Genomic DNA, 15296 nt, shown 5'->3' with positions numbered 1-15296 from the left:
CACTTCCCAGCTAAAAATCCTTTTAACAGCTCTTTATTTCTTGGCAAATATACATTTATTCATTTACTCATTCAAAAAATATTAAGTGCCTACCATACATATAAAATCCAACTTCTCAACTGGCTTGAAAAATCTCCGCAGTCTAGCTCTATCATTTCTGTTCCATTCAGTTCAGCCTCGTTTGCAAAAGTTTCCCTGATGAAACTATCTTTGTATCCTACTTACCGATTTCAGAGGCCCTCTTTAGAATATGAGCTTTTCCAGGAAAGAGGCAAGGTCTTTATCTTAGAACACCCCCTTTTCCAAGTATATGGGGCCAGTGCATAGTAAGCCCTCCAGGAGATTTTTCTTAAGCCCAAGGTCCACTTGCACAGGGGTTTTGTCTGTTATGCTCATTCTTCTATCCCCAGCATATAGAGCAATGCCTGGCCCAAATACTTAGTACTATGTGCCATACCCTATCTGTGAACACTCAAATGCTCTTAATGTCTCAAGCTCAAGTCCCATCTCTTTGGAGCTTCTTTCCCCTCACCACCCCCATCCCAGCACCTTGGGCCTGTGCCAAACATACTAAATTCAAACCAAGTCTGTGCTGCATTGTTGACTACTCTTTATTGTTTTTAACTTCTCCTTCCAGCTAGATCATGATCTCCTTGAATATGGGGCCATATTTTACATGGTTTTTGACTCATTCAGAAAGGACATGATTGATTGCCTGAGTTATTAATTAAACATTGTTGCTTAGGCCTGGAAGGTTAAGTATTGTAGGGTTTCTAGTTCCCTTTGTCTTTAATGGATGGATTCCTAAAGACCTGAGCACTTTGAATGGGTTTGTGCACACACAGAACACTTGAATATTGAGGGCTTATACCCTTAAACTGTCGTCTGCTCCCAGAATAAACGCACAGCCATTGAATAACCCCCACCTTTTTTCTTTCAAGGTGAAACAAAAAAGCCTTAATGGAGATCAAGGGGGTGGGGAGTGAAGGAATTAAGAGTTAGGAGAGTGGAAGTAGGGGAGTGGAAATTTGGCACCATCTGCAAAGCGTTTGGGCAACTCAGCTTTCCATTTCTGAGAGGTTGCCATGTGCATTGTCATGAATATTACTTTTAATCAAGTTACATTGGCTAAAGGCTAAATCTTTCCAACATATGGAACTGATTTACTTGCCTTTTTCCCCTCTTACTCTCTTTGAAAGCCAAAACAACAACAAGAAGAACAACAACAACAACAAAAATCCAGTAACCCTTCAGAAGTTTTATTGCATTTAGGGGAAGCATTTCCGTCTTGTTTTGCCTGTCTTTGTTCTCTGGGCTCATATTTACTCACCCGCTCTTCTGGTTTTGAACGCTGCAACAGGAAACCAAGTGATCAAGAAGAGGAATTTTGCTTGCTGAGATTATTGCTTTAGATTTTCCCTGCTAAATCAGACTACAGACTTTTCCTTTTTCTCTGTAATTTCTTTTGAGAGACAGAGTGGACCAAAACAGGCAGCTCTTTGTAAAGATGACACTTGTCACGGACTTGTGACTCTCCCACATGCTTTTTTACTGTTCAGAGCTCATGTTGGTTTGAAGGGTGTTAAGTTAAATGACATCAGACTAAGGAATTCATAATTTGGCTTCTTTTACAAACTTGAAGTATGCAGGTCATTGTGTGTGTCTGTATGTGTGTATGTGTGCCTACTTAGAGCCCAAAGAAGACAGGGAAGGAAAAAACAGGGATGGGGCGGGGGGAAGCTTTGTTAATAAACTGAGAGAAGGGGGAACATTTTTTATCTTCAAGAGAAAGGACACCTTCCTCCTTTTTTTGTTAGCTGGTTGAGTCACCAAGCAAAATACTGATCTGAATGATTTAATGCCTAGATTAATGGATATGCAAATGTTTATTTATACTCACTAGCTACCATGCACCTGTGCTAAGAAACTGGCATGGACCAATTATCAAAAATTTACCACAAAGTTAGAGTCCAGAAGCCAAAAAAGGTAGAAGAGAATAAAATAAAACATGAATAGTAGTTGGTCTTTACTGTGTAGTCAGACAAAAGATTTTTTCCCCTTCTTCCCTTACGAATTTTCAAATTCTCTACAGTGAATGTATTTTAAAAATTGTTTCATAGAGTCTTTGCTTCAGAAGTCCAGAGAAGGAAAAGATTATCATTAGTGGAAAACTATTAAGAATGAGCTGGGGGGACGCCTGGGTGGCTCAGTGGTTGAGTGTCTACCTTTGGCTCAGGTCGTGATCCTGGGGTCCTGGGATTGAGTCCCACATCGGGCTCCCCATGGGGAGCCTGCTTCTCCTTCTCCCTGTGTCTCTGCCTGTCTCTGTCTTTCATGAATAAGTAAAATCTTGAGTCCCAGCTCATTTTTTTTTTAAGTTTTGTACAAGTATTTTTGCTCTCTCCACACCTCCAGTTGTCATAGAATTAGTTATCACTCACAAAATACTCTTAATATACTAACAATAGGGGTGCCTGAGTGGCTCATTCAGTTAAGTGTCTGCCCTTGGCTTAGGTCATGATCCTGGAGTCCCAGGATCGATCTCTCTCTCTCTCTCAAATAAAATCTTAAAAACATAGACTAACAATAAGAGAGTAATAATAGAGAATAACAAGACTGAGTAACTATCTTAGTGGATGAAGCACATTCATAATGTTTTTGGAACAGTCTATATAAATTCCTCTTCATTGTTTATGAAGTTGAGTTAATATATGTGAAGTACCTGGTGCCAGACAGATAGTAAGCACTTTATAAACAATAGCAATTATGATTTTTTATATATACAACTTAAAATGAGTCTTTTGGGTCAGGACATGTGTACCTTGGAAACCACTTGCCATAAGGTCATCTGTTGTGTACTGATGAGTTTTGTTTGAAATTCCCAAAGTAGGCCTCTTCCTCTGCCATGATTTTCAGTTTCTTAGCATTGCCTTTTGTCATGAAATGGGAATAGCCCTGTTTCTTCCAAGTCTGTATGGTATTTAAAATCTAATTTTTATAGTGAGCATCAAGCATAAGTCCTTGCATTTATCTTTCCCTCTGAAAGCTCTCAAGGTGGTGATCTAGTCTTCTGTAGAGTTATAACTGAGCATATGTCCCTTCTCCTGAGTGTGGTAACTGAAAAGTGTTTGTCATTATCCATTATCAAGGAAGTAGATGCTCCATTTTAAGATGGGAGTAGAATGGGGAAGAAAGAAAGTATATCCTAGATTCCCTATTCACAGGGAAGCCCTGTTGCTATTTTGGGTACTTTCTAGATTTTGTATAAGTTTTCTCTATTAAAATGGTATTTGCTTAGAGGATGATACATAAACTTCAGGGTAAGGCAAATTTTCTATCTAGACTTGGCCACTTAAACTGATGTGATAAGTAACTTGTCATAAATGAATACATAGTAACTACTATGAAGGCTTGGTATGAATTTTAAATAATATGCTGTAAAGCACCTGAATCCATTCTGGACCTTTGATAGTATACATGGTAACATTATGTGTAATGTAACCCCCCCACATATGTAATTAGAACAATACTTGTATATATAGATGTTACTTTAAAAGTAGCAATAACAGGAATCATTGTAAACCTACTTGTACTCAGCACACAATATATTTTTTGGATGAAAACTAATCAGTGTTTTGCTGCTGGGTATTTAGATTATTTTTTATTTTGCTTTTTAGTGGAAACCTTCTCAGTACTCTTGGTAACTATTTTCTTGAGCCCACCTGTATCCAGAGATTTGAGAAAATGACCAAGATTTGTAGCAACAGATTTGTGATCTTAGAATGCAGAACAATGAGCCTCCACAGAGAAGGCCATTTTCTGCACCTTCCATATGTTTAACAGTGTGAGGCTAAATAGGGTGGTGAAGATCAGACGAAGTCTAATATGGGCTGGAGGTATCCCTTAAAAGCCTAGTAAAAGATTATGTGTGAGGTATGCTTAGGGGAAAATAAAGTCATGCATATGTTTTCTTTTCTAAAACACTTAAGTTGCCACTAATGCCCTGCCCAGAGATTGTTGGAGGTTGTTGTAACGACAGCACTTTTCTCTTCTCACGGCTAACGTTGGTCAACTTCTTGAGATAACGGTGATGATCTATATTTTCCTCCCTTTTGGCCACAATTCCTAGAATCCTAGGAAGAGATCCAGAGCTGAATGAAGCTATTAGTGAGCTGTCAGCCAAATTGGCTTGCAACAGAGACCTGTAAACATCAAGAGAGTAAGCCTTTGAATAAGAATTCAGGCCTGTATTTTCTTAGCAAAGAACAGGGAGGGAGACCAACAGAATTGCACTAGGCTTGTAAAGGTATTTATTTCTTCACTGTGCTGTTGTGCTATACCATTCATTTAAATATCTAGTTAAGATTTGGCAGAGCTGCTGGAGGCGTGAAGGTGGAACCAACTGTCTGGACTGCGACCATCTTATTAAACACTCATGTAATTGTTCCTGTTCCAGCAAAGTGGGATTCTCTTGCCATCTGTTAAGTAGGCTCAATTAAATACATTTGGGAGAGAAGGCTATGGCAGGTAGGGAGGAATGAGTGAGGTAGGGACAGAGAAGGACTAAGGTGCAGCCCTTAAGAGGTGGGGAGAGATAGGCTACACACCATGTATGCACATGTGTATACATGCAGTGTGCACACACACAGCGGGATGTTATTTTTCCTTCTCTTGCAGTAGAGGTGGGGGGGGATTGTATTCAATTGTTGCATGATTCTTTAATTTTTAACTTCATGAGTTGAACCTCCTCTTTGGGGGAGGAAGAGGAGGAAGGCAGTGATTAGGAAAATAAAAGAACAATATGCAAAGAAGAGATTGAATTAAATTGTGTTGGAAGTATCCAGGTTGGATGAAACTCAGATAAAGACACTTTTTTCTTTTTTTTTCCTCTGAAAATTCAAGTTAGTACAGTGCCACTAGGCTGGGAAGCTCAAGAACTGAGTAATGTTACATACTTAGAATATGAGGGAGCAATTAATATGTAGCCTCAGGGAAGGCTTGGGAGATCTTATCTGTGAATTGCTAGGTGACTCTCTAGTTGGTATAGTCCCAGTTTCATCTGGATTGCAGATTAGGTGTAGCTTTTTAAAAATTTTTAATAATCCAGTTAATTCTTTTCCCTTTTTATACATAAATAATTTTGAAAAGTATGGGAAACATTTGACTAGGGTATATTTTAAAGAGCCTGCCTAGAATGTATGTTTAAAAGTAAACTTGTTGGGATCCCTGGGTGGCTCAGCGGTTTTAGTGCCTGTCTTGGGCACAGGGCGTGATCCTGGAGACCCGGGATTGAGTCCCACATCGGGCCCTGTATGGAGCCTGCTTCTCCCTTTGCCTGTGTCTCTGCCCCCTCTCTCTCTCTCTCTCTCCCTCTATCTCTCTTTCTGTCTCTGTCTCTGTCTCTCTCATGAATTAATAAAATCTTTAAAAAAAAATAAAAAACTTGTTGAAGTTTAACATATACACAGAAAAGTACACAGTTCAGAGGCGTCTGATGAATGCTCATAAAAGTAAACCTCCTTCTAACTGGCACCCAGATCAAGCAATAGAAGGTTGCACCATCCTAGAAACTGCCTCATGCCCTGTTCTGTTCCTTCTCTCATGAAGGGTAACCACTCTCCTGACTTCTGACAAGATAGATTAGTTTTGCCTGGTTTTGAAAATGCTATAAGTGGAATTATACACTATGCATTTTAGTGTTTGCTTTCACTCAATATTGTTTGTGAGTATCATCATGTTGATGCATGTAGCAATTGTATGTTTGTTCCTGTCCCTGAATCTTTCATTGTGTGACTTCACCACAATTTGTTGCATTGCTGATAGGCATTTGGGTATTTTCCAGGTTGGGGCTCTTGCGAATAGTGCTGCAGTGAACATTCTTATGCTTCTCTTTTAATAAATATATGGATACATTTCTGCTCAGTGTATACCAAAGATGGGAAATGCTGGGTTATATGATATGCATATAGCTAAGTTTAGAAGATACTGCTAGTTGTCTAAACTGTATGTATCAATGAGAGAAAGGTCATTTTTGTCCAGGGTATTCTGTTCTCATGAGCATAAAAATAAGATACTTTGTTTTCTTTGATTGTGGAAGTAAATCTAATTGATAAAGAGAATCCAGTGAAATATTTTTACCTAAAAGAACTTTTAAAAACTCCGCCCATTTTAATGATCTTTTCATTCAATAAAACACATTTTTACTTACAGTATTTGAGAATGAGAAAGACTAGTGGTCAGGGTTGGGCAGTATTTTTGCCTTTACTTCCAGGGATTCATACACCGTGGAGAGTTCCTTCAGACTCCCTTCAGGTTGTGCTCAAATTTTAAGAGTTCAAATTTCTGGAATTCCTTTTGTTCTCCAGGGAATTGGGATTGTGGAAACTGACAGCTTGGAAACAGAGGGTAGAATGCCCGCCCCGCATAGCCATACCCTAACCCTGTCACTGTGAGCAAATCATCCAAGAGGATTGGGCACTCTGACCTTTTGGGATTGCTCCTGTTTTAGGACAGCTTTTTCATTTTCATTTTTCAAGTCCCTCTAACAACCAAGAAACTCTTTACACTGAGGTCTGCTGGGTATATCATTTGGAATGCCTTGCTCTCAAATTAATTTCTCCCACTCCGACCCCCGCCTTCCAGCCTACCCCAAAAACCCTGTTCCTTTCACAGCTTCACATAGCAGGAGAAAGTAATAAAAAATAAGACCTTTGTCTGAGACTCTTAATCACTCTAGACATTGCTTATATACATAGTGAATCAGATACATATATTGTTATGCCAGCATATTTATCTTGCTTAAAATGGTAGAAAAAAATCCCCAATATGCCTTTTTTCCTTCCCTATATGTAGGTGTTAGGATTCTTAGGCTATACTGAACAAACAGCTGATGTGAATAAATATAATAGCTTTGCTAAAAATCAGTGCTTGTTTTTACTCAAGACCTGGGTTCAGACTTCACATGATTTTTTTTTTTTTTTTTTTTAAACCTGTGACACATTTTCTAATGCTTGAGCTGTAACTTGCAATCTGTAGAATTGGTTTCAGGCATTTGCCCTGCCTGACCCATAGAGTTGCTGTGGGAATCGAATGTGATCATTTATGTGAAATTGTAAACTATAAAAGTACTAAGCCTAAGCCTTTGAGAGCTGGATTTAGCAGGCTCTGCATTTTAAGCTGGACAGTTACTGTCCATTGACCTAGAGTGTAGTGGAAACTCACTGTACCTGGAGGTCTTGTGCACAGATGTGAACCTGAACTTTTAACCTTGCACCAGATATGACTGGCTGACCTGTTGAGTCGTGAGTTACTAATCTAGATTCTACTGACCTCTAACAGCCCTCCCCTGCGTGGGGCAAAAATCATTTGCTTTGGTGATAGCCCTAAAATAATGACCCTCACAGGTGATTTCACTTTGCAGAGTGGCTAGAGGGTTGTATAAAGTAGGGTAGTCTACAAAGTCTTGATATGAACTACTGTTCATATCCAGAGCTTCTTTCTAAATTTTCTTTTATCCCATCATTAAAAGCAGACAATAGAAAAATGCTTATAGGCCATAAAAGGATCTGCATGGAAGTATTAGCGATCGTTACTAATAATTGTTAAAAATAAATGAATAAAACAAGGACTGAAACACAGCCTTGTGAACAACACACATTCCTTATTACTAGTGAGAAATTCGCTTTTATTTTAACAACACCACCAACAAAAGATGTGATATTCATAAGTTTGGCCCTTGGTGGGTGTTAACTTGAATAAGGTGGATCTGGTGTGCTTCCCAGGGCTGTTCCATGCATTGTTCCATAAGACATCTTCCAGGATAGGCCAGACAATGTATCAACTGGAAGATCCTTGTCAGAAATAAGAAACTGATCACATTCCTCAAGGTCTGGAGACCCTACATAATTGACATTAATTTTTAGTTTGTATTCTCATGGTACTGAGCAGGTTTTGAAAATCAAATTGGATAAAAATATGGAATATGGTCTGGGAAGTAGAGGGCAGTGACCTGGTCCAGCTTCAAAAAAAAAAAAAAAAAAGTTATAATCTAAACTAAGGTGTTCACCAGAAAACTGGGACCTTAAAGCTGTAGGTCTACAGGTTCCTAATCTCTTTATCAAAATGTCTTAGGACTCTGAATCCTGATGCCCCTTAGTGATAAAATACTGCTGGTGAGATCTGGAACAGATCCCAGTAATCAGACTCATTAATATATCTGCATCAGAATTACAGAACATTCACATTAAGTGGTTTAATAAAGGTTATAAGTACACATCAGTTGGAGTTGGGATTTACTGCCAAATAAATTCAGATCATGTCCTATTTTGCTAACAAATGTGTTATGTGAAACTTTTGACTTTTTTAGAGCTTTTGAATTTTGGAAAGACACTTAAAGGACTGTTGATCTGCACTATGTTTGGATGTTAGCTCCTAACAGAGGTGGGTGCTGTTGTTGTTAGCTCCTAATAGAGACGGGTTTTGTTGTCGTTATTTTACGTGTATAAGGCAGCCATGTGGCATATTCTTATGAGATAATACAGTAAGGGACACCAGATTGGGAGTCACTGCCTGAGTTCCAATTCCAGCCTTGCCAAGTGACCCTGGGTAAGATCGTTAATTTCCCAAGGTTGTAGTTTTTCATCTTTGGAGCAATAGTGATTTCCTTATAATAATGGAATAGGATAATGATGGAATAGGATATGCACACAAAGGTGCAATATGTGCATGGCATTAGATACCCAACAAATCTGCTTATTTTTTCTTCTGTATAATGGAGATAATAGTGCCTGTCACGGAGGTGTTTTAGGAGACATTTTAAAATAAGTAAACAGATGTAACCTGCTGAGAATAATGTCTGCCTATAGTAAGCATTTATTACACAGTAGCCAGTATCATTATCGTTAGCACTATTACTAAAAATCTGTATCTTTCCTATCAGTCTTTTTTTTTTTTTTTAATTCTCTTATTTGAGAGAGAGCACACACATGTGCTCAACCTCAGGGGAGAGGCACAGGGAGGGGGGAGAGAAATGTAAGCAGGTTCTGCACCGAGCACCAAGTGGGATACTGGGCTGGAGATCACTACCTGAGCTGAAACCAAGAGCCGACCATTAACCTAGTGTACCACCCAGGCACCCCTCAGCAGAGTCACTTTTAGGAAAGAAAGGGAAAATAAACATCTGTTGAATGAATGAGTAGTGTATTGTAAAATTATGATAATTCATACTTAGAATTTTCCAGACTGTAATTCCATTCCATTCTGTCACAAACCTACCCCCCTATCCCCTCTCAACGCCCCCCCCCCTTCCCCAGCACCTTATCTTTCCTCATTTGCACAGCACTTGGTAAACTTGGCACTTGTCTTCCTCACCACAACCATGCAGGTGTGTTAGACTGTCCTGGAAGCTGTCCCAGATGCCGACAAGCCCTTGGCAGTAGGATAGAAAGGGAAAAGGGAAGTTTTGGCTGACATCTCCAGGTCTGACTCCTTACTCATCTGGAGAATTCCAGTGGTATCTTTAAAGTTTTAGGATAAATGATGGGGTCCCTGCTCTTCTCTTGTGTCTCTAACAGATATGTATCTTGGATTCTAATTTCTTTAGTTTGTTATATATTAATCTCTTGGGAGTGCTCGGTAATGGGAGGGGTTTGGTAAAGTCATAAGTCTGCAGGGATGTTTTAAACGCAGGCAATGTACGGAGGGGGTGGGTACTAGCTAGGCAGAGAGCAGTGGAAGAATGTGTGTGCTTGTGTGTCACAGTTTGGACTAATGTCTTGGCACGGCTGTCCCATTTCCTGACATGTAAGAACTGGATCTTAAGGCCGCACATATTTGGCAAGCCCTATTATGTTACCCTCTCAAGGGAGTGCTTGGGTAATGAAGGTGATAGATAGTATTTGGTAGGTACTGGTGGGACCAGGGACATGAGAGAATATGGAAAGAATCCTTTTTAAAGACCTTTATTACATTAGATTCTAGTGTCTGTAAACAATTATAGCATTCAGGGAGTGCAGGATTTAAATGAGAAACACAACTTTGTCAGATTATACCACTTGGATAAAATGGCATGGGCTCCGGAAATCTATAATTAAATGTATTTCTGAAAATGAAAAATATAGTGGAACATCTGGTTTATTTCACTACAGAAGTGCCTGGGTATTGCTTATATAAGTGTGATTGACTTTGGCTGATATGTGGATTTCTCTGTGTAAAATAACAGTATTCTTATTAATTTTTTTCTGCCTGATTCTGTTTGTGTTGTAAACAAATTAGTCACGTGCACACACACTCTCATTAGAAAATGACTGTCTTTAGAAAATCTAATGTTTGTTCATTTTCTTTTTGTTCCAGCGAATATTCAACTCCTTTGTTTACACTGAGAAAATCTCAAATGGAGAAAGTGAAGTACAGCAGGTAAGAGATTATCCAGTCCTCAGCCTTTTGTCTTGCTTTTGGATATGGCTTCATTGCTCGTTGTGAGATTTTCCCGTTCTGTGTGTGATTTCATGTAGGTCTTAACCTCACACTTGAAGTTCTTATAGACAGTTGATAGAATGGTTCCATGGATGGTTTTTCACTATTTGTGTTATACTTTTGAAATAATTATTTAATTCCTTTTTGTTTTGAAAACTCCTAAACGGATCCAAATTTTAAAAAGATTAGAAATTATTCCATCCAATATCGGAAGAAGCGTCCAGGCTTTGGAGTCAGACTAACCCAGGTCAAATTCTCCCTTATTCCATGACCCCCCAGTAAATAAGTTAGCCTTTCTTTTCTTTTATTTTTTTTAAGATTTTATTTATTTATTCATGAGAGACCCAGAGAGAGGTAGAGGGAGAAGCAGGCTCCCTGCAGGGAGCCCGATGCAGGACTCCATCCCAGGACCCTGGGAACACGTCCTGAGCCAAAGGCAGATGCTCAACAACTGAACCACCCAGGTGCCCTGCAAGTTGGCCTTTCTGACCTTCAGTTTCTAAGTTTTAAATAAGGTGAATACAGTATCTACTTTATGAAGTGAGAATTGTTCATTGAGAACAAATAAGATCCTTTATGTGGAAGATTCTGGCATAGAAGCAGCTCAGTGGATATTGGCTTCTTTTGTTCTTTGTTTTTCCTTTCCTCCCCTTGTATCCTTCCTTTGCTTCTTTCCTTTCCTCTTTCTTCTCCTTTCAATGCTGTCTGGGATCAGGAAGTTCTGAGGCCAGATTCTATTTACTTTATTTACAGCTGCCTTCAAATGGACTGCTTCCTAAATTAAAACAGTGTTGGTGAACTTGGTCATAAATAATTGATCTGTGCTTGAAAAGAAGGGTGGTAAAGAGGAATCTGGGTTTTAATTTCAACTAATCCACCAACTTCATTACACCATGTGACTATCAACTGGTAATTTGAAGCGAGGCTAGAAACTTAAGTAAAAAACAGAACCAAGCTAAAAACCAGAGTGTAGCAGAGTGCTTCCCCAGAATAAAAAGATAACTACAGTAAAACACAAAATAATTCAAACTCTGAGATGCTGCCTTTATTTTATTCATGGAAAACAGCTTGACTTGATCGAAGCTTCAGAAGTGCTATACAAGAGGAAAAACCTTTGCAACTGTCATTAGAGTGAAGTTATTTATGGGATAGTTATTTATTTATAAGAAATTACTGTGGTTTAATCTTGAAGTTCAGCATTTCCTCTGTATAGATCTTAAAATGTTTTATTGGTTTCTGCAGGTTAAATTTAGAGGATGTAAGCACTTATGTATGTATTCTTTTTTTCTTAGCTTTAGATATTTTTAAAAACTAATGACCCTAAATTACAGTGAATATGATGTGGTTTACTGTATTGAGTCTTATCGTAATGATTCCTGTCTTATTTTTATTCCAGCAAACTGAGAAGTGCTTTTAGGGTCATGAAATTTAAGAGGTGCTTTTTCTTTTAATGTAGGGAAGATTTCTACACAAAGCATGTTTGGGGAAACTTTTTGGGAGACCAGAGGCCACTTGATAACCTTTTAAAGAAACTGATCCAGGGATATCAGTTTTATTGCTTTCCTTGAAGTAACAGAGACAAGTTCTTCTTCAACTGTATTCAAATGTGAAACTTGTTTTGTTTTCCCAGACCGATGTCATTGCTTCATTTATCAAGCTGTGCACAAAGCTTGGAAGCCTTTCATAATTTTTTTTAAATTCTAGCAGATGAGCACTTACGGAACCCTGGTGCTTTATTACATTGATTTTTTTTTCCCACCCTCCAAATTACCTTGAAGGAAAGATACCCTTATTACAGATGAGCAAACTAAAGCTCCAAGAGATAAAATAAGTTACCTGTAGTCTCATGGCTGTTAAGTTAGCTAGTTTCAAGTTTGACACAAAGTTTTATATGTGAATATTTTTTTAAGAGTTCATTTTTAAAATTTGTATTTTCAATTCAAAACAATAGCTTCTGCTAAGCTTTTTTTTTAATCTGAGTAATTCAAATGAAAAATTATCACATGGTTCTGTGTTTCCCCTCTCTGATTATCAAAAAGTTCTCTTTTATGTTGACCCAGAATGTACTTTTAACCTTTCTCCAGTCTTTCTAGTCTGCCCTCTGGAAGAACCCAGAACAAATAGATCTTATGCCTCTTTTGCATCCAGTATGTGGAGATAATTATCATGTCATTATTATTATAAGAACAATCTCAACTGCTTATAAGAGTTGTTTGATAAGCCAAAACAGGCTAGTTATCCAAAGTAGGTTATTGACCTCTGTACTCTATTTTAGCTCAGTCTTTAGTGGACCACTTCATGTTTTGGGGTATTTTGTAGGATCTGGAATCATGACTTGAGTTTTCTATCCATCATTCCTCCATTGGGGTAATGAAAACTAGAACCTCATGGGTTCTTACTCTCCCACCTTACTAATCAGATCTCATTGAGAGTTGGATCTGACTTGTGCATATTATATAAGTTGGCAGTAAATCTAATGTGTTGTTAATATCTTCTGGTTAGGGGAGCAAAGTAATTAAACTAATAAAAAACATTTTGTGATTCTTGACTCTTACCACAAAATTCTCTATGGCATAGACTTTGCTTTTTCTAATTATTTCTTTTAAATTAACCTTCAGAGTGTGGGTCTAAATGCCTAACAATGTGTTTTAAATCTTTAATTAGTTCAGTATCTGTGTAGTTTTGCTGCCAAAAGTCTATGGCAACAGCCTAAGGAAAATAAAAATCCCATGCGTGCATTCTTACGAGGAGCATTTCCCATAGACTCCATTTTTTAAAACTTTGAGAAATGAAATTGTGTGAGCACATAAAGCTGTTATATGAAATTGAACTTGAATCAAGAAAAATAAATTTTTCATCAAGTGCCCCAAAGAGAGCAAATCATCATCCATAAGACACAAAGCAATGAAGAAGAAAAGAAACAAAGGGAGAAAGAGCCTCTTGGAGCCCTTAATTGGATCATCAAAGAAATCAGAGGCTCCTTGGACAGGTTTCAAGAGTTTGGTCTAACTTTTTCACAAATGTTCTACTAATTATTTAGATTAATCACTTATTCAATGAAATAGCAAACATATTTTCCTCATGCAGTATTTCATAAACTATCTATGGCAGTAGCTGATTTTAGAAGACTTCAGAATTCTTTTGGAACAGGCATTCGTGGTAAGAGCAATACTTACGTGTGTGATGTACCTGACCTTGGACCGGGGGCTTTCCTTGAGCAGTACTCCTCCTTTCTTAAATGGTGTCTACTTCTTTCTCTCCTGGATCCTATTCTTCAGCGTGTAAACATGCTGTTCTCCTGTCTTAACCACAAACAAACCCTTGACCCCACTTTGCTCTCCATGTTCTGCCACATTTTTTCTTTCCTTTTGAAGCCCAAACCATCACAAGGTGTCTATACTCCCTGGATCCAGTTGTCCCATTCTCTAAAACTTTGTCCAGCCCTACAAGTTCCACAGAACTGCTCTCTTCAAGGTCACCAGTGATGTCCAATTTGCTAAATCCAGGGTCCTCATTCTATTTGATTAACATCAGTGTTAAGAAGTTGATCAGTTCCATTGTGTTGATAAACTTACAAGGCTTGGTCTGCAGGATCCCACACTTGCCTCCTTGGTGTTTCTTAGTACATTCCTGCTTTAGGGCTTTGCACTGGTGCTGTGCAGACCTAGGACTCCAAGGGCCTTCACCTGCTTCGTCTTTCCTCAGAAGTCATTTGATGAAAGAGGAGACCGCCGTATTTTAAAATGCAGCCCACCCTGCCTGCCAAACTCCTGATTTTCCTTTATCTTGTTCTACTTTTTCTTTTTCCCTTATTTCTTATCACTTTGTGGTTTTAGGGTATTGGCTTTATAAAACCAGTTTGGAAACATTCTCCTGTCCTTTACTTTTGAAAAGAGTATATCACATCGGTGGTATTCCTTCCTATTTTGGTAAAATACAGCCAGAATACCATCTGCACCTGGAGCACTCTGTGTGGGCATCAGTTTCTTTAATAGCTACAGGTCTTTGGGTTTTGTGGGTAGGGTTTGGTGGGGAGGTTTCGTTTTTTTCTTCTCAGATTTTCTGTTTCGTATCAATTTTTGTAAGTGGATTTTTTTTTTCAAGAAATTTGTCCTTTTCATCTAAATTGTCAAATTTGTTGGCATAAAAGTGTTTAATATTTTATTCTTTTAATATCTGTAGGCTAAAAGAAAAACATAGAACATAAAACAGTAAAACAAAATGCTAGCTTTTTGGGGGGAAAAATCAGTTAAATGGATAAATCAGAGTGACAGAGAATGAGAGAGAGAATGAATGGCAAAGTAAATTGGTGATGATCGAGTTTTTAAAACTTGAACTTGGCCTCATTAATTTACTCCATTTTCTATTTCACAGATTTAAGTTCTTTATAATTTCTTTCCTTATGTTTTAGGTTAATTTTGGTCTTTCAATTCTTAAATTGGAATTTAAGGTCTTTTTTCTAACACTTTTTTTTTTTTTTTAACCTTTTGGTTTTTCAAATAGAGTCATTTAACACTGTAAACTGTCCTTTAAGCACTGCTTTTGTTACAGCTCAAAGTTTATCACTGTTTTATTATAGTTCAATTTTTAAAATGTTTTCTAATTTCTTTTTTGACCCATGGATTACTTTATAGTGTGTTGTCCAATTTCCAAAACAGTTGGGATTTTCTTAGCTATTGTTACTAATTTCTAATTTAATTTCACTGTGGTCAAAGAACATATTCTGTATGATTTCAGTCCTTCTTAGTTTATTGAAATTTTGAGTTTTATGGCTCAGCACATGATGTATTTTGGTGAGTATACCATGTAAACTTGAAAAGAAT

At 37.9% G+C, this 15296-nt stretch overlaps 1 protein-coding gene across 1 annotated transcript in view; it reads left to right on the top strand.

Moving 5' to 3' along the window:
• CACHD1 (cache domain containing 1) overlaps positions 1–15296 on the top strand; it is a 201842-nt gene that overhangs the window by 69365 nt on the left and 117181 nt on the right. The window contains exon 2 of the mRNA XM_041770890.1: positions 10351–10413. Coding sequence (XP_041626824.1) covers positions 10351–10413 — 63 coding nt within the window. The remainder of the gene's footprint in view (positions 1–10350; positions 10414–15296) is intronic.

Source organism: Vulpes lagopus, chromosome 10, assembly GCF_018345385.1.
Source record: "Vulpes lagopus strain Blue_001 chromosome 10, ASM1834538v1, whole genome shotgun sequence".
Classification (NCBI taxonomy): Eukaryota; Metazoa; Chordata; class Mammalia; order Carnivora; family Canidae; genus Vulpes; species Vulpes lagopus.
This window is presented reverse-complemented; position numbering and strand designations above follow the sequence as displayed.